The sequence below is a fragment of the Terrapene carolina genome, unplaced genomic scaffold (genome assembly GCF_002925995.2).
Source record: "Terrapene carolina triunguis isolate 2854851 unplaced genomic scaffold, T_m_triunguis-2.0 Scaffold68, whole genome shotgun sequence".
In the NCBI taxonomy this organism is placed as follows: domain Eukaryota; kingdom Metazoa; phylum Chordata; order Testudines; family Emydidae; genus Terrapene; species Terrapene triunguis.
The window spans coordinates 68,823,887-68,847,999 of record NW_020664419.1 but is presented as its reverse complement, the minus strand read 5'-3'; the positions used below and the strand labels follow the sequence as shown (position 1 = coordinate 68,847,999).

General features: G+C 39.9%; 1 protein-coding gene across 1 annotated transcript in view; it reads right to left on the bottom strand.

Moving 5' to 3' along the window:
- Positions 1-3,989: 3,989 nt before the first annotated feature.
- TMTC2 (transmembrane O-mannosyltransferase targeting cadherins 2) overlaps positions 3,990-24,113 on the bottom strand; it is a 371,684-nt gene continuing 351,560 nt past the window's right edge. Inside the window, exons 11-12 of the mRNA XM_029910867.1 lie at positions 5,623-5,680; positions 3,990-4,789 (exon numbers count right to left, since the gene is read on the bottom strand). Of these exons, the coding sequence (XP_029766727.1) occupies positions 4,610-4,789; positions 5,623-5,680 (238 nt within the window). The 3' untranslated portion in view covers positions 3,990-4,609. The remainder of the gene's footprint in view (positions 4,790-5,622; positions 5,681-24,113) is intronic.

Genomic DNA, 24,113 nt, shown 5'->3' with positions numbered 1-24,113 from the left:
TTCATTAAACTTTTACTCTTAAACATGTCTGTAACCCTGAACTCAAGAACTACAGTAATAAACCAATGAGTTGCTGCACCATAAGAGGAAAATATTGGAAAAAAAATCTCATGCATCTTTAAAGCTCAGTTTCATCTGACATGGGACCACAAACACTAAATTGCCTTAATCATAAGCTTTTAGCCATTGCATGGTATCATCTCAGGGCACAGTTAAGGTTGTTTTTTCTGCTTTCACTGTGCATTTCCATCCATGTTTAGATGTTTCAATTTCTTTTCATTATAATATTTCCTGGATCTGTAATGCTTGGGTTTTGGATAATTACAACATCTCTTAATTTACAGATACGTACTCTGAGCCTAGGTTGTTTTTGTGTGTGTGTGTGTCTGAGAATTATAATAAAGTTATTTCACTAATGTTGGAAGAAAGTGATTTTCTGCGATTCCTTACCCAGTCTCATGTGACTACAGCAATCAGCATGCCATGCAGACATACACCAGGTACAGCACATATTTGATTCCTTATGACACAGCTTTTTATCATTATATTACCACATCTCAGACTGATTAAACATTCATCATCAGTGTGAACTAAGGCAGGCTTTCTCAAGCTGTGGGAGCAGCCAATTGGTGGGACCTGGACAGTGTCTGAGTAAGGTCTCAGTCTTATCTAATTTTCAAGATTGTAAGTGAAAAGAGGGAACAAATTTAAATTGCTGCATGGGATTCTCTTTGGATTTCCTGTGTACTAGTTCCTGGTTAAATTCTCTTCCATGCATCTCACAAAGGCTGCAGTGATTGAGCAGAAGTTGCCCTGGAGTGTCTCTTCCCAGTTGCCAGGCATGGCTGTGGTTCTTGTTTTGAGGGCCAGAAGACTCTCTTGCTACCATCACCCTGTGATCTCTTTGTCCAGCAATTGTGTGAGGAGAGCGAGGAAGAGGCAATGACTAGTAGCCTGCTGCCTCCAAAGCTTACAAGCAGGGAGAGTAGGTGCAGATTTGGGGGCTCAATGTGTGGGGCATCAAGCTGATGGGACCAAGGGGGAATGATGAGGGGAAAAGCTGGGAATTCAGGAGCTCAGGAGGAGGGTATGTACAAGGTAAGGACCACAGAGGTTCTGCTTCATGACTCTGAGATTAGTCTCCAGTTTGAGTCATCTGGACAACCTATGTGCAGAGAAATAAGCTTTGCTGCCTCACTGAAACCTATACAGGCAAAGTGACCATTTTCTCTAACTCACCTGAAGGTGGGGCCTGAGTTGTTCAGATAAAAGTGAGACATGATGGTAAAATGAACCGCTGACAACCACTGACCCAGCATCCAGTATAACCGGGCCACATTACTGAACACTTTTTTGAGACTATGGAGGAAATCCTGCCCTCATTCATCTGTTGGTTCATACCACAGACCCGGGAAGGGATCTGGATGTGGGAAAGCTGATGCCCACTGCACCAAGGAGCCCAGCTCTGCAGGGGCTGCCTGAATGAATAGGTTTTTGGCACACGTGGTGGAGTATATCCACTGGCAAAGTCTCCCATGTAGGGGAGCAGCAGCGCCTTTATGACCTGCTGCAGTCCGGAGGCTATAGTAGCAACTGCGGTATTGGTGAAACCATGACGTGGGGGACAACGATGACTGCCTCCTCAGCACAAGGCCATATGCTCAGTTTGGGACCAGGATTTGACTGCATGTGAACAATTACACATTCACCAACTGTGCCATTTATGACCTGTTTGAATGTCTTTTTAAAATCAGTACAGTGTAGTAGAATGCCTAGATCCAATAGACTTTTACACTGCTGCAATCCTATCTAATTTTGTATCAAAAAGCATACAGCCAATATGTTATTAATTTACAGTAATTAAAAATGCAGTTAATATAAGTTATATTATAGTAACAGATCGAGACTTGCACAACATGTATTTGTTATCAATGCTTTATTATTGAAAACAAAATTGAAATTCTCTTAGCTGGCACAAACAATTATTTCTACAAAAAGGAAAGCCTACAAATCTTGATAATTTATACAAATAACAGTTTTTCAAAAAATAAAAATTTAATTGAGTAAACTTCCCTTGTGCTCTTTTATTTTTTTAGCACTGTCTGCAATAATCCACCATAAATCCCTGAGCAGAGACACATATTTTAAATACATTTTTAAATGATTCCAAAAGAAGAAAGTTAAGTCCTATATTGAAATATGTTCAGGGACATTCTTGTTAAACTTCCATTAGTCCTTTTTTCTTTCTTTTCTTGTTTTTTTTTTAAACAGACAGTTATCAATGCTACCATGAAAATATATCACCTATGAGTGTCACTCTGTTGTGCAATGAATAACCACTAAACAAGAATGAACACATGTTAAAAGGGAGAGACAAAGAATACAGTGAAAAGTTATGATCACCAAAGTTTGATGACTTGAAATAAATAAAGCTGCAGGATACCACAGTTATATACTGAATTCAGTCAGAGTCTAATATCTAATTTATTTTTACAATTTTTCAGAAACGCAGTGAAAGGCAATTTTTCAGACACCATTTTATTTTTACCATTGGCTTCAATGGGCAATGATGAAAAAGTTGAAATTCAACTTTTGAGCATTCCATGTTGCTTTCACAGCCATATTGTTATTTGACAAAAGGTTTGACACTTTCTTAAAAAAAAAATGCATCCCTTTTGGTATCCCCATTGTGAACCTTGTCATTAAACATAGCATTGCTAACTGGAGAGAAAAAGACAAAACACTATAACAAATTGTGACTATACCAACTTTGAAATAGTTACTTCTCAAAATCCTTTAATACAGATCTAAACCTGTAGTGTGTATGGGGAAAATGTACAATAAATTGTCACATTTCCCTTTAAGTACACATGCTACCCACATAAAAATGCAGCAAAAGCCAAATGAAGAAGATAGCAACAGTTGCAGACTACTGGCTTAATGAAAGAAAACGCTGCTGCAGTTGAGTAATAAATAAATAAATACCATACAGCAAACTATTCTCCCAGAAGTACACAGCAATGGAATGGTGCTCTATAGTTAAAAAAGAAAAAAAAAGATTTTTCATTATAAAAGGTTTTAACAGAGCCTGAAGAAGCTTGCTTCTCTTAAACGTGCTCCATCACTTAACGTTATATTTACCACTCGTGAAATGAGCATTGAAGCAGATATCAACAGGTCATTAAATGAAAAAGTAAATTTTCTTATAAATTCTAGTACTTTTTCCAACAAAAGAACGCAGTTAGCAAATGGTTTGGGAAAACACAGACTAAAGCTTCAATAGGCTGCAACTTATTTTACAATTTTTTTAATGAAGAATAATACAATAATAAGCCCAAATAAAAATAAAAAACGCTAGAAATGTAACTTAGTTGTAACTGTGCATGTCCGAAAACAAAATGGATTCCTAATATTTGGTTAGAATCCAAGTAGATAATAGTTTTAAAAATGAACACCATTGTCAAAAATACTCAGAATAATTGGCAACCATTGTTACACACTTCTGTTAGTCTACAATGTTGTGCAGATTCTCTGCTAGCTTCTAAAAGTCAGTCCCTTTAACTAGTAGCACATTACAAAAAGCTCTGTTTTCAAAAAAAATTCTGATAAGCTTCATTTGTACCATTTCTAAGTATCAACACTTCCCAAACTCACTCTGGTTGAATTCTTGCAAAAATAATGCAAGCTGAACAGCCTCTAGATGTCCAGTCCAAAACTGGACTTATCTGACAGTAACGTGAAAGGAGTAAAACACAGTGTTCTAGAAGGCCAAAAAGAACTTCTTTTTAAGGTTACAGCCTGACCGCACTTTTTTGATATCAGGGCAAACATCTGTTTTCTGTGTAAATATGGATAATTCATGACATTAGTGATAGCTTCCAGATTCTTTTATACTGGTCCAATGTCTCACATTGAGCTGGTCCTTGCTTGTTTCGTCTACTCAACTCAACTGAGTATCTGAAGTAAACTACATCAAAACTCTTAACAGTTGGAAAAAATATGTGCACTTGTCAGTAAACAACTGTCAATACTGTCATCTAACCGCAAGTGACAGGTATTTAAAAAAAAAAAAGGCTGTGTCAGTCTGAAATTGATAAGCAGGTGGTCCTAAAGAGAGATACAGCAGCATTAAGACAAACTGCAAACACATTGGATTTAGTATACATTTTAATGAGTTACAGTCTCAGCAAATACTTTAAGCTAGTATTATCTTTTTTACTCTCATGTGGCTGGGTGTATGCTATACAGTTCTCCCTTAGTGTTTTCAGGACAGTATAATTTTCAAGAACTCACATGAAAAAGAGTAATATGGGTTTAACTGTGATAACTTGTCAAGTATGCCAAAATACCCTCCTTTAAGTGCTATGGTTTTATTTTTTATTTTATTTTTTGCGGGTTAATACTTAAGTCCTTTGTGAAGCATCCAAAGAATCTCCCTTTATTTTTATGGCAACAAAAGTTATGCCAAAAACCAGAATAGGTTCTCCTAGCAGCAATTAAGACCCCCTGACCCTTGCAGTCAAGTCCAATGAGAGCTTTGATCAGATAACTTCCTGGAAGTTTTGTTTTGGATTTGAGTCAATTTAAAGAAAAAGAAGTTTTTTCTGTGTCATGTTTTAGATGTCTTTAAACCTTGTTTTTCCATGATATTCCACAGTTTGCGAAGATTAGACTGTGTGATGACATCGTCTGGCTTAAATTGGAGAGCACGGAGGTAGTTTGCTTCAGCATCTCTGAGTTTACCATTGAGATGAAGAATGGCTCCAAGATTCATCAGGGCAGCCGGATACTGGAACAAGAGAAGGGAAGGAAAAATATTGAGTGTATTTTCAGGGGGTTTTTTTCAGACAGTCTTGATCCACTTAAACAAATTATTCCCTTATGTTTGCAGGCATTTTATGGAAGCAATTTAGCAATTTAAACAAATAGAGATAACAAGAAAAAGTTTTTGAACAGCTGCTAACTGTGTACTTTGTGCTTTAAAAAGGACAGGCTCTGGTGTCTACATGCATAGACTTCTTTCTTTAATGAGAAAACACAGACACCATAAAAGCTTTACATGTGGTAACGTCGGTATACCATAGTTTCCAAGAGAAAATTAAAGTAGTCCAAGAGCGGATTGAAGAGAGGAATTTAATTTTAATTCGACCCAATGCCAATAAAGAGTTTATAATCGGTGGGAATAGCTAACACATTGGAACGCCTGCTCCTTTTTTTCTTTTAATAAAAATTTATCTTCAGATTCTAAAGACAGACATACCAATTTCAAGGATACCCATTTTAGATTCTTCTTCATATGCACTCAGTGTTATGCCAGGCTTTGATAAGTCTTTCTTTATGAATAGTTGGATAACCTTAAAATTACCACTGGCAGAAACTAATGACAAAGACGTCAAGAATGCATAAAACAATAAATTAACAAGCCCTGGGATCCTATCCTCCCCACCATAGGTACAGAGAACCACCCCAAAACTACCAGCAGCCACCCACATGTAGGTGGACCTGACAGGCACCCAAGGCAGGCGAGCAGCTCCCTCCAGTTCCCTCCACAGGGAACCCTACCCCCTTCACCCCCTAGGCCACTGGAGGTATCCCTGGGCACCTGGGGGAATGTGCAAGTACCAGTAAAGCATTACATTTCAGTGGAAGCATAGTCATTTTATTCACCACAACAATAGCTCTTGATTTTAAAGTAAAAACAGATACAAGTTGTCCAGATCACCCACTTTTTGGATCAGCCTCAGCAATGCTTGCTTCCCAAATTATGCAGATTGGAGCAAAGATGGCTAAGTTTTGTCTCTGAGGTTACATCTACACATGGGTAGACATATCCACTAGCTGTGCTTGAGCCAGTGTGTTAAAAATAGTTGTGTGGCCACGGTGGCACAGGCAGTGGCTTGGGCAAGCTGTCCAAGTGTGTAACCCAGAAGGATTTGTGCTTTGGTGGCTAGTCTGAGCCACCGGACCACACTGCTATTTTTAGCGCACCAGCTTGAGCAGAGCTAGTGTATCCATCTAACTCTGCTAGGAAGCACCCTCCCAGCTGCTGTGTAGACATATCCTGAGGAGCAAGTGGTTCAGGACACCACTCATCAGCACTCCCCCATCAGCTTTCAAAAATGTGTAAAGTTAACTGGAAACTCAGTTTCAGCCATCTCTTGTAGTTACAGTATTTATACACACTAGATGCTTGCTAATAAGATGGACATCAGAAATAATAAGGGAGGTCAGAGTGTAGTTGTAGCTGTGTCGGTCTCAGGATATTAGAGACAAGGTGCGTGAGGTAATAGCTTTTATTGGACCAATTTCTGCTGGTGAGAGAGACAAGCTTTTGAGCCACACAGAGCTAAAGAAGAGCTTCAAAAGCTTGTCTCTCTCACCAACAGAAGTTGGTCCAATAAAAGCTATTACCTCACGCACTGTGTCTCTCTAACGGAGAGAAGAGACAGCTGTCTCTCCCCTACTTGCTACATACCAGTGTTGGTCTCCCAGAGTGCAAGCCTTCCCAAGATGCTGTGATAATGGGATGGCATTCTGAGGAGGTTTTGCATACCTCCCACACAACTATTCAGGTTCACCAAAGTACCTGTAATTTGAATTTTTCCACCTGAAATTTAAACCACTCCTATCCTCTAGGAGATAGGAAAAGTATTTTAAATTCAATCTAAAGCAACGCTTGCAATAGGAAACTGAAATAGAAGACCACTGTCTGAAACAAATTCTACATTTGTATGTACTATGCTCTATGTTTGCCTCTTCTCTTCCTTCCTGCTTACTCTCATCTGTTAAGAAAACAATCCCACGTATTCTCAAGTATGAGTCAATCTTTCAGAGCCATTAGGTTTCAGTGTGTTCAAAATTAAGCAAAACAATGTAAACATCATGATGCTAACCTAACTACTTCTGGGTTTCGTTTTTCTCGCTCAAACATGACAAGTTATTTTTGCCAACCATAGCAGGAAATTCTGCTATTTGTGAAGCATCTCCAACTATTATAGTTTCCCTCTCCATTCATACTCAGTTTGGAGAAGGGAAACTGATATTTGAGCTTCTGAAGCAATCTTGTTTATGTACAATATATATATCAACCTCGTCATTACTATCTCATGCTCCACCAGTCTACAGAATCAATTATACTGAAATTAATGGAACTGTAATAAACTCTTTATAAGTAAATATATTTTGGATAATGACAAGAATGATGCAGCAGAACAACAGCTGAACAGCTGCATTGTGAATAGACGATTCTGTCAAACATAAGCTATCTGTACATTTCTTTTAAAAAAATTGAATTGTACGGTAGTGAAAGGGACCTTGATACTGCAACTTGTTGCATGTGGGCAAATCCTTGTGTCTATGTGGAGTCTATTACCTTCATCTGGACTCTGTGCAGATGCAAGGGTCTGCCTGCAAGGGTCCAATTAATTACAGGATCTGGCCCTATGATCTCTTTTTAATGGCTCAAGTTTTGTTTTTAAGATGCTACCTGAGCTTCAGTGTCAAAGCAATATGTGTCTTATAAATTGATACATCAGAAAGTGAGCTTAGAGACAGAGCAAGTAGGCAGAAAAGTCAACAGATATGGGTCAGCAATCCAGAAACCTGCTTGATTTCCACATGCTCCATCTGATAGAAAAGATATCAGAGAAACTCTTGTGGAGTACATTATGTTCTCAATCCAAACACACTCCCCACTGTATTACATTCTAAAGCATCCATCAACAGTGTGTCTGGGAAGTAGACATTTTTTTCTTGTACAAGTTCAAGTATTGCTCTCCACTCTTTCTTTTTTCTCCACAAATGTGTAATTCAATTTATTTATGTGGCAAGATATCTAGGGCTTTAAGATTAAAAGTTTTATTTCCATACACAGATGTGAAAATCCTTCTTATGCCACTTTCCTTTTAATTTGGCAAACTGATTGTGCTGTAGCAGACTAAAAAAAGTATAATTACTGATTTTGCTTTGTTTGATCTCTCTGATGGAATTTGAAATTAATTTCCCCCTGAAATTCCAGCAATCGACCAAATAGGTTTAGCCTATTAATGTGCAGGGTAAATAAATATATTTATCAATGTAAAATGAGTATGAAGTAATTCAGAAGGGAGCTGAAAAATCATGCCAACTCCTCTAATATTATAAATGAGAAAATCTGCAGGTTTCTTAAAAGAGACTAAGTGCCGACTACCTACCCACCTACTGGATTTATAGAGTACCAATCACTGCAGTATCGAGCATCAGTGGTTTATTACAACAAACTCAGGAATTTCCAGGTGACTGACTGATTGATTGATTATACATCAGTGTCATCACATCTGCCAGCTGTAACTGATGGGCTGGGGACAGAAAACCAGGAATAATCACTATCGTTTTTTCCTCGGATAGATTGTCTTTTATTAAAGACAGCTGATGAAACTTTTCAGCACGTTAACAAAGGCAGTTGGCAGCTATCACTCCAATAATACAGGACTTGTAGCACTGTATAATAAATGACACTACCTACTAATTCAGAGACTTGAAAGGAGAAACAAGCCTTCCTTCATTTCCTTTATGAGACAGATGCTTTATATCAAAAGAGCTGACTGGCAGTTCTATCAGAGTTATTAATGGTGTCTTTTTGGTCTGTTGGGAATGATCCCCCTTACTAGTGTTTTTTCTTGCGGTGTATTTTTTTTTCTTAGCTCTTTGGAGACTAACAAAGTAACTAATGAATAACAAAATAAAAATCATGTGTTTTGCTGCCCAAAGCATTGGGTATTGTTTATGTTGGTGACAATTCTTCCAAGCCTCCTCCACACTACCATAATTGGAGGATAATGTTCTGTGGCATACAAAAACAGCACCATGAACTAAACTCTTCTCTGAAAGACAGTATGGAAATCCAAAATGTTTCCAGTAAATTCCATGGACTTGCTTCATATTTACACTGATGTAACCAAGAGTAGATTTTGGCCCCGTATATATATATAACATTAACCATTATATGACAGATGCCCCAGATTTTTTGTTTGTTAACTCATGTTCACTCCATACACAAATCTCTAGCTCCAAATAGAATTAGTTAGCTTGTGCAGATATAAGTTAAAACCCTTTACAAATATATATATCTCAAGGCTGATTCCCCACTCTGGCAGAAGGTGGGGGCCCTCAAGGATTCTAAAAATTAATACTGGCTACTCCAGGCTTGTATTAAATTCCCAAGGTTACAGCTTTTCTCTGACCCTGGATGGGGAGATGCTGCCACTACCCAAGTGCAAAACCCCTTTAAGGACCCAGGAAGGCGCACTTGGGAATTCCTTCCTGTGGGGTACCCTCAAGCCCTTTCACCCCCCCCCCTCCGGGGAAGAGCTGAGAAAGAAAAACAAAGGAAATCAGCTGTTGCCACCAGCTAATTAAACAACACGTGCATATACCTTTTAGAAGACAAAAATCCAATCCTGTTCTTAAAAAAGGTACATTTTATTAAAACAAAAAGAAAGAAAATACATCTGGAAACTCAGGCTATTGCTAGATTTAAAAAGAGCAAATACAAGGATTAAGCATCAAGAATAGTTTCTTGAGGTCAAGCTTAAAGGTTGCAAACAAAACAAAAGCACCTGGGGTTAGCACAGAGGACTCCACAAGCCATAAAGAAATAAAAGAGATAAACCTAATCACATCTTCCTAGACATTTCTTCATCTACTTACATGTCTGGGGTTTTAAATGAGTAGTTTCTAGGTATGATATAGATGATTTTTCATACCTGGCCCAAAGCTTCTTACAGCATCGCTGTTCTGTCCCCTCTCCCCGGGAGAACAACCAGACAGACAGACAAAAGGGGAGTTTTGTTTCAATTTTAAAAAGTTCTAGCCTTCCCATTGGCTCTTTTGGCCAAGTGCCCACTCACTTCCTTTTACCTATGCATCAGAGTGACTTTTAACCCTTTACAGGTAAAGCAAGTAGAGAACAGCTAATAAGAGGGATTTTATAGCTAACTGGCTGACTGGGTCCATAAAAGGGAGTCCCGTCCCCCCCATTTATAATTACTTCATCTACCACTAAAACACGGCCACTTCTGGGTGAAGCAGACAACAGCACGAATCAACAGTTTGGAGACAGGTAGTGAAAACTAGAGCCCTTGTTTTGTTTCTTCAATGGAAACTCTGTCCAGCTTCCACTCTTTAGCTAATGACCCCACAGCCAGAGATGGTATAGCTTCTGAGTTTCAAATTAAATGCCTTGTTTAAAAAAATATCCTAATGCGCACTTCAGTAAATTCATGATCTGGTTCACCTCTGCACTGATTGAACTGCACTGATTTTTATCCTCCTCCATTAAAAAAAATTCACTGAGTATTCCTCCTGCTTTCCTTCCCTTGTTTCTACCCTATTGCTCCTGCCTTTAATGAATTTTGGCAGTATAATTATGTTCTTTATATTTAAAAATGACATCAGAATTGTTTACCAAATCTTGCAATCAGCATGGCCAAGCCAAAGCTGATGACATCACTGCTTTTATAGAGCAATCAAATCCATTGGCCTTCCAGGGCTGATTGGAGAATGGTTCTTTAGCTTCAGGGGTGCACAGCGAGGTGTTTTATTTTTAAAGTGCATTTAAGGCATCTTAAGTTGTTCTTTTAAGCCTTCCTGTCAAATAGAATTTCATCCTTTGAAAAGATGCAGAGATGCTGCATGCAAATATTTTATCTTAAGCCTTCTTGGTTAGATGTTGCTGAAGTATTCAGATATTTCAGCTTCATAATTAAAAACACAGAGTAGCTTGATAAAGTCCGGGTGATAAAACAGAAAATAAACAGATTTAGTTGTAGAAGTGATCACTAAGTATGAAAACTAAGCATGTTGAGCTGTTTCATCATGTCAAAGACCATGTTATAATGTGCTGTCATGAATTTTTATCCTCCTACAACGATGGCAAGGATTTTCATTTGAACTTCTATTACTGGTGTCATTGCCATAGTGCAGTGTGCTATTTTTAAGGCAATCAAAATGTCAACAGCTCTGTTTTTATTATTATTGCTAAAGATTACTGTGCACAACTGAATCATTTCAAATGTGGCATTTATTTTTGACAGACTCCAAAATGTTACTTCTAAAGTTAGACTGTGATCTAGAAGTTGCCCTCATGTTTCAATGATGCTACTTTAATGTGGGGCTGGATTCTGCAAACTGATCCTTCTTCCTAAATGGAGTCTCACTTAAGTCAAGAGGAATCCACACAGAAGGAAAGGTGCAGGCATGTGGGTTTATTTACAGGATGGAATCCTAGAGTTGCCAGATGTCCCAATATGCAAGTGACAGTCTCACTCTCAAATATAAACTCCCACTTCCCATCTGCCTTCCTATATAGGAGCGCTGCATATTCAGTTCATAAACCCCTGATCTATTCCTGACTCTTGCAGTGCCTCTAACCAGTATTCCACTCCAAGCTGTGCCTGAATTATATTCATCAGCCAGAACACTAATCACAAACATGAGTAGTCTGTGATGGTATCAGAGCTACATACAATGGATGATCTATAGAAAGAGAGGTGCAGGAGAAGGAGAGTTAGAGAAGTGAGGTGAAAGAAGAGGATGGGATGGAGAGGTGGAATGAGAAAGGGAGTGACTAAAAGTAAGGGGTTAGATAATGTAAGTGAGGATGTAGTGGATGGGGGGGGGAAGTTCCTGCAGTTCTAATTTGACCAAATGTGTTCTAATTAGCAAAACTTCCTAGACTGCATTAAATAGAAATGGGCTCAAACAGCTTAAACTTTGGGGAAGCCTGGCTCCAAACCCAAATGTCATGACTCTGGCCAATATATACAGCTGGCCAAATCCAAATACTGTAACAAGCCTGAACTCTGTGGAAATGCAGATTTGGATCCAATCTCCATTACTCAGGCTCAGCTATAATATTAAAGTAAGTGTGATATTCAGGAAGACTTTAGCCTGCATTCTGCAATCTTTCATTAATGGATGAAGAGCCTCTCATAGCATAACATACTTGTCATATTTTTTTCACAATGTCACAAATTAATAACTTCTGGAGGTAGCAAATAAATACAAACAAAATAAACAGGTTTTTTTTTACAAAATAAAAACACGCTTCCCTCCACCCCCCAAGAACACAGGCAAAACGCATCATTTGTGCAGTTTAATCTATCCTTTAGTCTCATAAATTAGGATGACACACCAAGTTGTAAATGACAGGAGCAAAGAGCAGCATAAGCAAACAACTGGGTCACGCTAACAGCTGAAAATAAAATGCACATACTGGGGCACATCTTCAGCTGGTGTAAACGGTCATAACTCCATTTACTTCACTGACGTCAGAGGACCTGCTCCTTAATGTCTAGTCTCAGAATATGTACAGTATGACATTTTTGTTTATATGTGTCTGACCCTAAAGTGCTTTTGAAAGTCCTTAGCTGTGTACTTCTAAATCTACACACTACAGCATTTTAAATAAAAATAAGGACGGCCTTCCATTTCCAGGGGGGGAGGGGAACTTGCAAGCACACTCCAAACTTTTTGGACACCGGCTTCATTAAGGAAACTGTAGCTGTGACCTGGAGAAGAGTTCTGGAATTTGGCATGAAAATGGGAACACCAAGTAGCCTACTTTGTGTCTCAATTACCACTTCCACAAGGGACAACTTCTTAGCATAATACAATGGCTCTCCAGCCTGTGTGAGCTCTCAGTCAATCTGTTTTCCATGTCAACCTTCAGAAAAATATCCAATTTGGAAAAGAACAGAAAATCATTCAAAACTGAACATATATATTATATTTAGTTGGTGAAAGATATCTGCCACAGACATTTATATAAAGTCATAGCATATTGTATTACATACTGGCAAGTTATGAATGAACAAGTTACAACTATGAAGTGCTGTAGATCATATTGACAGCTTGAGAATCCCAAAAGGACATTTGTAATTTGGGTAGGTCTAGATATTTTCCCCTAATAGCTATGGATGAATTGCTTTGGTACAACAAAGTTAAAATAACCTCCCAATAAACATTCTTTCAATCCATATGGAAATCACGATGAACATTTTTAGATAGCTTTTATTAGTAGTAATGAAATGATGCTAAATAGTATTTAATATTATGGTTATATTTTTTAAAAAAATCACGAAATGAGTTTTCCAGATCTCATAAAGTGTTTAATTAGAAACTCCTCTTGATTTCCACCCCAAATATTTTCAGTACTGTACAGCATGCAATAATCATATCTCATTTTCTTAGCACTTTAGAATTTCATACAAATATCTTCAAATGACTTGATTTTTGTTTATAGAAATCAAGCTGCATTCTAATGTCTGCAATATGATCGTTTTAATACCTAACAAAGATTGCAGTTTAAGAAGTACAACTTATTAAGCTTATCTAACAAGAGTAGTCCGTGTATTAATTAGAAAGCCTACATTTCAAGCAAATGAGAGGTTTGCTAACTGGAAGTGTTGTCTGTAGTGACAAACTGTAATTGTTCAGGATCTTTCAGAACCAATATTCTGTCTCATTAAGAACATGGACTAAATGTGCACTTGCTCCACATCAACACTGTATTTCTCAACATGGGAATGAGCTTTTCCACTTTTTATTGGGAAGAAGAAAAACAGTTTACTGTTATTCTCTGGGGGAAAACAACAAGAACATACTTAATTTATCAGAAATGTGAGGTGTGTTAAGGAGATATGACGTGGTCTGCTTAGTCTGACAGAACATATGTGTAAGGCTGAACAGAATGGGTATGCATATGAATGCAATCAAAACTGGCTGGTCTCTAAAAACACTAATTTAGTGATAATTGATAGTTATGCATTTAGGTTCACTCTTAATATATGACTGTAAGTCCCATAAACTTAAAAAAAATTGCAGTTTTTACAATCTAGTACAATTTCTCTAAAACCACAAAGGATTGCTTATACTGTGTCACTGAGAGACCCAAGACAAGTTACTGATCCTTGCAATCTAAATAAGGCAGATAAAGCCACAAATAATGACAACAGATCATAAGGAGAGAGGAATAACAGTAAGCAGAGGGAAGTGAATATTGTTCTTGAAGGAACAGATTCATGTACACAGGCGATAGACCTCTTTGCGTCTATTACGCTACCATATCCTATGTCAGCATGTAAAGGCAGTAGAGGTCTGTAAAACAGTCAAAAGCAGGATTGAAATAAACTACTTGAATTTTTTATATTTTTCATTGTGAATCTGCAAATGGGTCCATTCTGCAGGGGGGGAAAATCATCCTTTTTAAGTCCTCCCTCCCCCAGTGAAAAGATGTGCCTGATTCATTGGAAATGAGTTATGTTGAAGAGTGAAAGGTAGCTTTGAAATTCTAATTTTTGCATATTTGGATCTCTAGCAGTCACTTGATCAAGATTCATAAAATGATGAAATCTGACCAGTATGAAATCACCCCTTTTTCTACGGTTGTAAAAAGATTAAATACCTTGTGGTAACAGGGCCGGCTCCAGGCACCAGCTTAACAAGCAGGTGCTTGGGGCGGCCAAGGGAGAGGGGCGGCACCTGCTGCAATTCGGGGGCGGCAGGTCCCTCACTCCCTCTAGGAGCGAAGGACCTGCCGCTGAACTGCCGCCGCCGATTGCGGGGGTTTTTTTTTTTTCTTTTCCAATTGCCGCCGCCGATCGCAATTGCGATCGCGGCTTTTTTTTTTTTGCATGGGGCGGCAGAAATGCTGGAGCCGGCCCTGTGTGGTAAACAGTAACAAGAAACAGTAGTTGTTGAAAGGGAATACCTATCGTTAGCGCTGAGGAAACCTATTTGGATAAAACCAACATTGGCCTTTTACTTTGACTCAATACAATACTAAATTAAATATGTTTGCAGAGAAATTTCATCAAATTGAAATTGTGTATGATTCCTCTTCTCATTAACATACAGACACCAATCTTGTTTTGTTTACATTTCTCACCCCCAATTTTCACACAGACATTGAAGGGGAAAAAAGCCTCATAGTAGTGCAGTGTCCCTGCCTGACAAACAGTTGTGACCTTCACGGATGTCAGTGGACTAAGAATGAGCTATTTAAAGACTGACTCCCACTGCAGTACCAAGGCTTCCCAAGGCTGCTGAAACCCTCATCGGCAATGGAACTCTCAATGATTGGGGTGAGGCCAGCAGAAGCAGGAGACACTGTTTTCTCATCAGTAGGCCCCCAGCTGAGGAACTCCCCACTCATTCAAAAACAAAAGAGGCTGCCCATAAACCTTAGCATCTTTAAAACAAAGTTAGAGTCCCATTATCTTTGCTGCAGCTTTCCCATAGCAACAATAATGATAAAAGGAGCGACCAATCCTCCCCACCCTGACGCCAGAGCATTTTATTAAAATGCAGGAGAGAAGAGAGGAAAAAGCTTCAATTTTACATACTCCTGGAGAAGGGGGAAGTGGAGACAGTACTCTGATCTATGTATAGACCACTCAATAGGTTCATGCAGTGATGTGTATGCATAAGCAGATACAGACCAGTCTCACCATTTGATAATTTTGGGTGGAATCACAACAAACTACTGAATTTCCCTGGGAAAAAGGTGTTCATGTACTTTTGGTCCAGAAAATCTGAAGAAGTTCTATCAGAAAGCTTGACCTCATGAGATTTCCAATATTTAGACACTAGAGGTTTTGGTGATGAGCTACTTTTATATTATTTTGATTGGTTTGTCATGCTTTTGGTGGGGGGAATATAGTTGCTTTGAACTCTGATAACAAGCAGTCAGAATCTCACAACATATTGGATTAATTTTATAGGGATGCGTAATAACATAGGGAACATGACACAATCATTGGTTAAAACACAGTCACAAGCACTAGGGTAATGGGTCTGGTATAAGAATCTAAGCAAAACTGGGAAAAAAAACAAGCTGGCCACGAATGAGATTTATTAATTACAGGAGGAATTTTTAGGCTAAATTTTGAGCTTCCTATTTACAGTTTACTTTTGAACTAGCTCTCTATTGGCAACACTACGAAGCAATTCCAACAATTCACGCTTCTACAGTTGTGCTGGAAGGAAAATAAATGTACAGTTTATCAAGTGAAGATAAAATTATTTCAGTACTTTAGATGTTGATCAATAATATCTAAACACAGCTCCAAAACGCTAGAAAAAAATAACTTTAATTTGCTGTAAATTGTGCAGCATAGAGTTGCCAAGGCAATGCTAAGGCAAAGCTAAATTAAAAAACCCTCCACAATCTTGTTAATAAATAAATATACCTTTAAGATGACCTACAGTGCAAAGAATATTTTTTGCCAACAGAGAGACACTAGTGAAGTTGTCAAGAGGAACCTAGGGCATAAATATTTGTTTTCTTATGATCTGCAAACTGTAATTCTAGACGCGTTTTGTTTTTCTTTCCCTCTCTTTGCTTTGCCCCCTCTCAAGATCATCCAGTTCCTTTCATCTGTACTACTAGACCACGGGTCTCAAACACGCGGCCCAGGGGCTGCATACGGCCCGCAGGGCTATTTTCTGCGGCCCGCGAGCTCCTTGCGGCCCCCCCCGCTCTCCCCCAGCGTTTACTTAGAGCGGCTCCGGCCTGACGTGCACTGGGGGCAGGGCAGGCTCCCTGCCTGCCTGCCCTGCCCCCGCGCCGCTCCAGGAAGCTGACGGAACCTGGGGAAGGAGGGGCGCAGGGGTGTGTGTGGCTGTTGCTTCAGGCACCGCCCCCAGCAGCTCCCATTGTCCGCGGTTCCCCATTCGCAGCCAATGGGAGCTGCTGGGGGCGGTGCCTGAAGCAACAGCCACACACACCCCTGCGCCCCTCCTTCCCCAGGTTCCGTCGGCTTCCCGGAGCGGCGCGGGGGCAGGGCAGGGCAGGCAGACAGGCAGGCAGCCTGCCCTGCCCCCGGTGCGCATCGGGCCAGAGCCCACCCCCCGAACCCCTCCTGCAGCTGAATCCCCTGCCCTGAGCCCCCTGCCGCACCCCTCCTGCACCCCGACCCCCTGCCGCACCCCATACCCCTCCTGCACCCCAACCCACTGCCCTGAGCCCCCTGCCGCACCCCTCCTGCACCCCAACCCCCTGCTGCACCCCGCACCCCTCCTGCACCCCAACGCCCTGCCCTGAGCCCCCACCACACCCCTGGGGGCAGGGAGGGGGCAGAGTTGGGGTGGGAATTTCAGGGAAGGGGTTGGAATGGGGGCAGGGAAGGGGTGGGAAGAGGCGGGGCAGGGGCGGGGCCTCATGGAAGGGGTAAAGTGGGGGGCGGGGCCGAGGGCAGCGGGGGGAGGGTGTTAGTAAATGCGGCCCTCGGACCAATGTACTAGTCCTCATGTGGCCCTCGTGGTTATTTGAGTTTGAGACCCCTGTACTAGACTGAACTGTTTTGCCTAAATTCTGTTCTGCACTCATTTTCACTCATGGGGGGCAGTGGAGCAGTGGGCAGTAAGAAATATGGCACACTGGTAGTCCTCTTAGGAATTCTGTGAAATACAGTTTTCCATGTAATACATATGAATTAATGTCTCACTTGGCAGTGTGTAACCTGCAGGTGTTTTCAGTGTAGTATTCAGCAAATAAATCAACACTGCAAGTTAAAATTATGGACTTAGGGGTTAAGTGTGATTATTTTATTTTGATACTTGGTGTTTGAAGATTTATTAAGGCACCAGTTCCCAAACTGTGTTCCCTGGACAAATGGGGGTCAGCCCACAAGGCGCTAGCCACTTGCCACACACCTTTAAAAAGTTATGACTTGCCCCTCCAGTGCTGTCTTATTTGACACAATTGATCTGTTATACGGTGTCGTATACATTTGTAGTACTATGTAAGTAATAAATATTAATAACCATAAGGGGTACATTTTAAAGTATTGTGTAGAATATTAGAGCCACATACACTACTTTGAAAGTTTGTTCCTAATTGTTACTTATCACTAAATACTAGCTAATGAATATTAGCTTTGCAGAGCCTTCATATCACACTATCTAAAGCTAATATGATTACAGAGTGCTGTCATCCTATGACCAATGTTTTCTTTCTAAAATTTGCTCTTTTTAAAAAATGCAAGAGGAAAGTTGACCTGCTGAAGGCACTAGACTGGGAATCAAGAGATATAGATTCAATACCACCAGAGACCACCGTGTCCTGCATCACAGTGACAGTTCCATCTCTGGCTCTGTGCAAAAAATAAAACAAAAAAAACCTACAAAGTTTTTGGAAATGGCTATTTTTTTCAGCACTTATATCTCTACAACCCCTAGCTCAAAGGACCCCAAATGTGGATAACAACCCTACCCTGCATCCTCCTGAGGCACAGCAAATTTCAACAGAATCCAACTATGCATGTTGATTTTAGAGGACTTAGAAAGGTCAACCTTTAAACAAAATTTGTGAAGCAAACTTAACCATAGTGGTTTTGCCGTGACACTACAATATGCACTCTGCCATCGTAGAACCTGAGCTTCCCCTCCCACCACCAGGTCATGTGGAAATTAATTCCCAGCAATGCCTCTCCTTGGAGCCCATGTTTATTCCCAAAAAAGCAAAATTTCATATTCTATGTGCACAAAGTGTTTTCTTCCTCTATTAAGGGTAAAAGTACAGTGCCAAATCTGTGAACCATCAAAAATACACCTGCCAAAACCAAGATTTCCAAACAGAACCAAAGGACAAAAGAGCTACTGACCTTTCAAAAATCTCAACAGAAACGTTTAAATATATTTATGGGTCTAAAATATATGAAGTTACAATACACAGAGGTGGAGAAGAGTTCAACTGCTGCTCTGGTAACCCATATCACCCCAGAAATTACAATAAGTCAGATAAAATGTCTGAGAGGCACTCAATGTTCCTGTATGTGAACTCACTTCAAATTTTTATTATGGGGTGGGACATTTTTTGTTTTTATCTGAAAGGATCTTTTCTTTAATATTGGGATTGTTTTAAATTAGTGTAAGGCAGTGAGCTACTGCAGCAAGGGCTCTGTTGCAAGCCAATACGTCAGGTTAAATACAGTTACTTACAGTTCCAGAACTGAAGACAATTATATACTGATGTACCTAAGAATTAGCGGAACTGTCTCATCTTAGTAATTATAGCTGCTTGCTCTCCATTTTGAGGATATGTTACAAAAATAGCAGGAATATCCATTTAAACGTATGCTTTGTGGCTGACAGTGGCATCATGTGTTTCAACTTCTCATAGACAGTGGTCCAGATTGTCCCATGGAAGGGGATTTTCTAATAGGGAAATGAGAGTTCGTCCCTCCTTATCACATCACCAGGAGATGTGCCACATCTGGCGTCAGCACCCCTCAAAAAGAAGTTAATACAGCCTAGGACTACAGCAACTTTTAACAAGTTCCATGGGATGATGTGTGTCCCCTTCCACACACCTATCTAGCTCCAACCTATCCACTTCCCCTGTGTGGATCTTGATATATGCAGAGAGCCCCTCCATATGCAAATCTCAGCAGGCACAATGCAGCCCAGTGTTAAGGTGTTTTTCTGAATGCAGCCACTTAGGCCTGGTCTACACTAACACACCAATTCGATCTAAGGTACGCAACTTCAGCTACGTGAATAACGTAGCTGAAGTCGACATACCTTAGTTCGAATTTACCGCGGTCCACACGCGGCAGGCAGGCTCCCCCGTCGACTCCGTGGTACTCCTCTCGCTGAGGTGGAGTACCGCAGTCGACGGCGAGCACTTCCTGGTTCGAATTATCGCGTCCAGACCAGACACGATAAATCGAACCCGGAAGTTCGATTGCCAGCCGTCGAACTACCGCGGTAGTGTAGACATACCCTTAGATATTCTATAAGAAACAGCTGTGTCAAAAAGGCCAAGTCAAAAATACTGGACAGATACAGCACATGATAGTTGTCAGAGTAATGTTATTAGTGGCACAGATGCTCATAGTAGGAGATCTTTATTGCTCTGAACAAACTCAATCTAGCCCCTTAGCACTATGGCAATAAAGATATAGAGCTCAAGGAGAAATATCCAAATAGATATAGCAACCTGCCTCTAGAAATCATTCCTAGAGTGGAAAATACATCAGCATTCTAGGCTAGACAGAAAATTAGGAAGTTATTTATTGCAAAATACCCTATAGGGTATGTAGAGTTGCTAAGTTTAGTTAATGAGCATTAAAATCCATGTCCTTTTCAGCTCTAATTGGATGATAAATTCATTGCATTGTTTCCAGAATCAGCACTGGAATACTCTATTATGAGAAAACCTTGATGGATTTTTTTAAATTGAGTTCAAACAGCTGGCTTAATTTCTGAAATGCTAATTTACTGCTGTGAGTTCTATATTTCATGGCATTTTATTTTTGATTGACACTGAGGGCTACATGCACAAGGTGTAGACAATCCTGCTTTCTATAGGAAGTGAGGTTGGCAGCTCTGCACTCACAGCTGTATTACTACAGGACTGTGAAACACAATCAAGTGCACAGCTATGACTGTGATGTATTTTTTCCTAATCTGAGGAGTCCAACAAAATATAGTTTAACTGCCTACTGCCTCCCATCACCTCCAAAGCATGATGATCCCTTTTATATAAATCAGTATTAGAAATTTAGAATGTGACATTCCATTAATTAGTTTCACAGATCTGCTTTTTAAATTATTCATTAAATGAGTTATACACTTCAGTATAGACATAGCCATTTTACAGTTATTCTGCATTCCCATCCTGCACTACAATCTTGGGAATCTATCTATAAAGTCCTTAATCTACTATAAGAAACAAACCTGCTATCACAAAGACAGACCTAGATGACCTCATGATTTTTTTCGGTCTCTAATTTTGCTTATGCACTGGGCATATCCAGACATTGAACATAAAGACATTATGGTGTATATCTAAACTCAAAAATGGTTGATTTATAAATCTGCGGTTACTTGGGCCTCCATTCAGCAAGGTACCTGTGCTTAAAGTTTGGCACGAGCAATAATTAGGATAAGAAAGATTTAATATATAGGGTAAAAGGGCAAAAAAACTTTCATAGATGAAAAATGAAAAGGAAAGCACCACCACTATCATATTACGTTAACAAAACAAATCTCACAAAAACAAATCTCTCTCCCTCTGCTCTGCAGAATATTTCTGTATAAACAATTTTGCTGTTTAAAAAAAAATAAGGCAAGGTATGAGACAATCATTATGAAAGTTATTTTTCAAAGAGTATCAGTAATTAAAGGGTTTGATTTTCTTTCAACGGGGAGGTAAATCAGGAGTAACTCCAATGATGCCAACAATGTGACATTTGTGTAAATGAAAGAAGAATCAGGTCCAAAATGGTTAACTGAACTTGTGTAATTTAGTGTGTGTGCAGGCAAAACACTTTCTTGTACATTTTAGATTTTATTTCAAAGTAGTTAAGGTTACTCAAGTGTCACATCCAGCCAGTGTATCCTCTTAAAATAGGAAATACTAAATTAGGGGACATCTCTTAACCAAGCCCTAATGCCCTCACAACAGGGTTCCAGTGATTGCTTTAAATAGGCTCAGAATTTGAATTTAACTGTTTTCACTGTTAACTAGACAAGAGTGTCTGCAGAAAGATTTCTTTCTAAATGGAAAGAGCTTGTGTCTGTTTTCCTCGTCTATTTTTGTTCTCTTAAATTAAAGCTGAGAACAGTCATATTGTGGTTTGAAACCTCCCAGAGTCACAGCTCACACATGAAGATGGAACACATGAATGTTGGGGTAAGGATCTAAGCATTCCATACTATGGAATACTGAGTTCAGTTTTAAAGCCTTTGCTTTTACAGAGCTCCTAGCCGGCATGAGTATGTGCAAAACATCAGAGGGGATGATTTTAAAATATTCTCATGTATTTCCCAAAGGAAATTCAATGTTTTCCATAGCTGAACTTGCTTTTCAAATTAGACAACTCATCTGGATATTCCACTTCAGTATGGCTGGTAAATATCCAGTTTTAAAATATCAGGGGGTAGCCATGTTAGTCTGTATCTACAAAAACAACAAGGAGTCTGGTGACACCTTAAAGACTAACAGATTTATTTGGGCATAAGCTTTCGTGGGTAAATCACTTCTTCAGATGCATAAAGTGAAAGTTACAGATGCAGGCATTATATACTGACACATGGAGAGAAGGGAGTTACTTCGCAGTTTTAAATATAATCTTTCCAAGAGCCTGTCTTCTGGGAGGTACCCTGTCCCCAGGCAGAGATTGTTATGAGGGGGAATATTTGAATAAAGACAAGAGAGAGGCATCTCTTCAAGATCAAGCACACCAGCAAGCACCGATCTTTGGGATCTTCTGGCAGGCAATTGTGTACAAGCTACTGATACAATTTAAAAGTGTTTAATAGGAGTTGTAATGAACCATCACCTAATAGCTGAAGGGAAGCAGGCTGTACCCCAGGCAAATGACTCTAAGCAGGGACCAGAGAGTGGATCAGCACTTGGGTTAAAGGCGGCCCAGTGAAGAGAACAGCAGGGGCTGGAGCCTGTGCAATTTTCCCTGCCCTACCACCATAAGCAGGAGACAGGAGGGGAGACATCATTGTCAGGCCTGCCCAGGAGATGGTGAGAGGAATCTGCAGCAGCTGCTTTCACTGTTGAAGTGGGATGGTGTGGGGAAGTCTCACAGGCAGATAGTGTTGGTATCAGGGAACCTGGCAGATATGCATATAGTGCACATGATCCTGGCAGCTCAAGCAAGCAGTAGGAGTTTCAAAACCATGGAACTGATCACCTTTGTATTTTCTGGACATCCAGAAGCAAGTATGGGGACAGACTTGGAACACATCTGTGTTCGTGCCACAATTTACTGGATGCAGGACCAAAAATGGGTCACATGGTAACCCACATAGTATCAATTTTGGGTAAGCAAAGAAAGTGATGGGTTTCAGAGTGGTAGAAGGAATGCTATAGAATCCACTCCTGCCATTAGTGCTAGAACTGACATATTGGAAGCTGTCACCAAGTTTATGAAGCTTGACTTCAGCAAATAGGGACTGGTCTTCAATGAAGATGATCAGACTGAATTGCTTAAGATTCAGTCATCTTCCACGGACTCATCTCTGCTGTAGTCATTGTTCCTACCAGGATAATTGAAAGGGTTGCCAAAGATTCAGGAAGGAGGCAAATATGGAAATCTGGTGTTTGTGCAGCACAAGGAAGAATTTACCTGCTAAAGCAAATGTTGATTATATATGTTTGCCTGGGATTTTCAGGCTGGACAGAGATACATGTTGGAAAGAAGATCTGACATTTACTATTCATTTTTCTAAATTTATTCTTCTTCTTGTATGCAGACATCAGAGCTCAATGTTCAGGTTCAGTAACCAGATAATAGCCCCAGTATCAAGAGAGGGTAGGTACTGTATACCACCCTTCATATGTTGAGTTGGGCACTCTTCCACCACAAGAGTTATTATCTGCAATGCTGCCCCACAGTCACAGCATGGAGAGGCTAATCAGTGCATAGTTGTAGCAATTCTGGATGAGCCAGAGAATAGCACCTTGATCCTGATCCAGGATTGACAACCAGGAGGTAGGTGCAGTGGTGCACTCCTGAATTGACTTATTCTGTTAGATTCTCTTTCCCACCGATGCTTCCCCTCTATAAGAACAAGTTCACTGCCTTCACATGGCACCCTCAGTCAGAAGCAAAAGCAAAGCCAATGTAGATGAAATGCACAATTGAAATTCAAGTTCTCATTATAAAAAGAGAAAGACAAAAGTTAAATTTATAATACTATAGAAGCTACCTATCCTCTTTTATAGGAACTTTTGTCATAAATTAAAAAACATTAACAACACTGACTATAAGGAAGCATGCTTCTCCTAGGAGGGCTATGTAAAAATAATACAGTAAATGGCAGGGTTTTCCAGGAATCTAGGAAGACAGACAATCTACTTTCAACAATTAGGCAGTTCCATACCTAGTAGAGGTTTGATTTCATCATGAAGGCTCTGATATTGCAATGAATTCTGCATGTATGATGTTGGTCATGAACAGGGGCGGCTCTAGGTTTTTTGCCGCCCCAAGCAAAACAAATTTTTGCTGCTCCCCTCCCCGCTTTTTTTTTTTTGGCTTTTACACGTTTCCCTTTGCAATGTTGTTGTTTTGTTTTGTTTGACTGGGTGCGGTACTGATGCAGCATTGGGC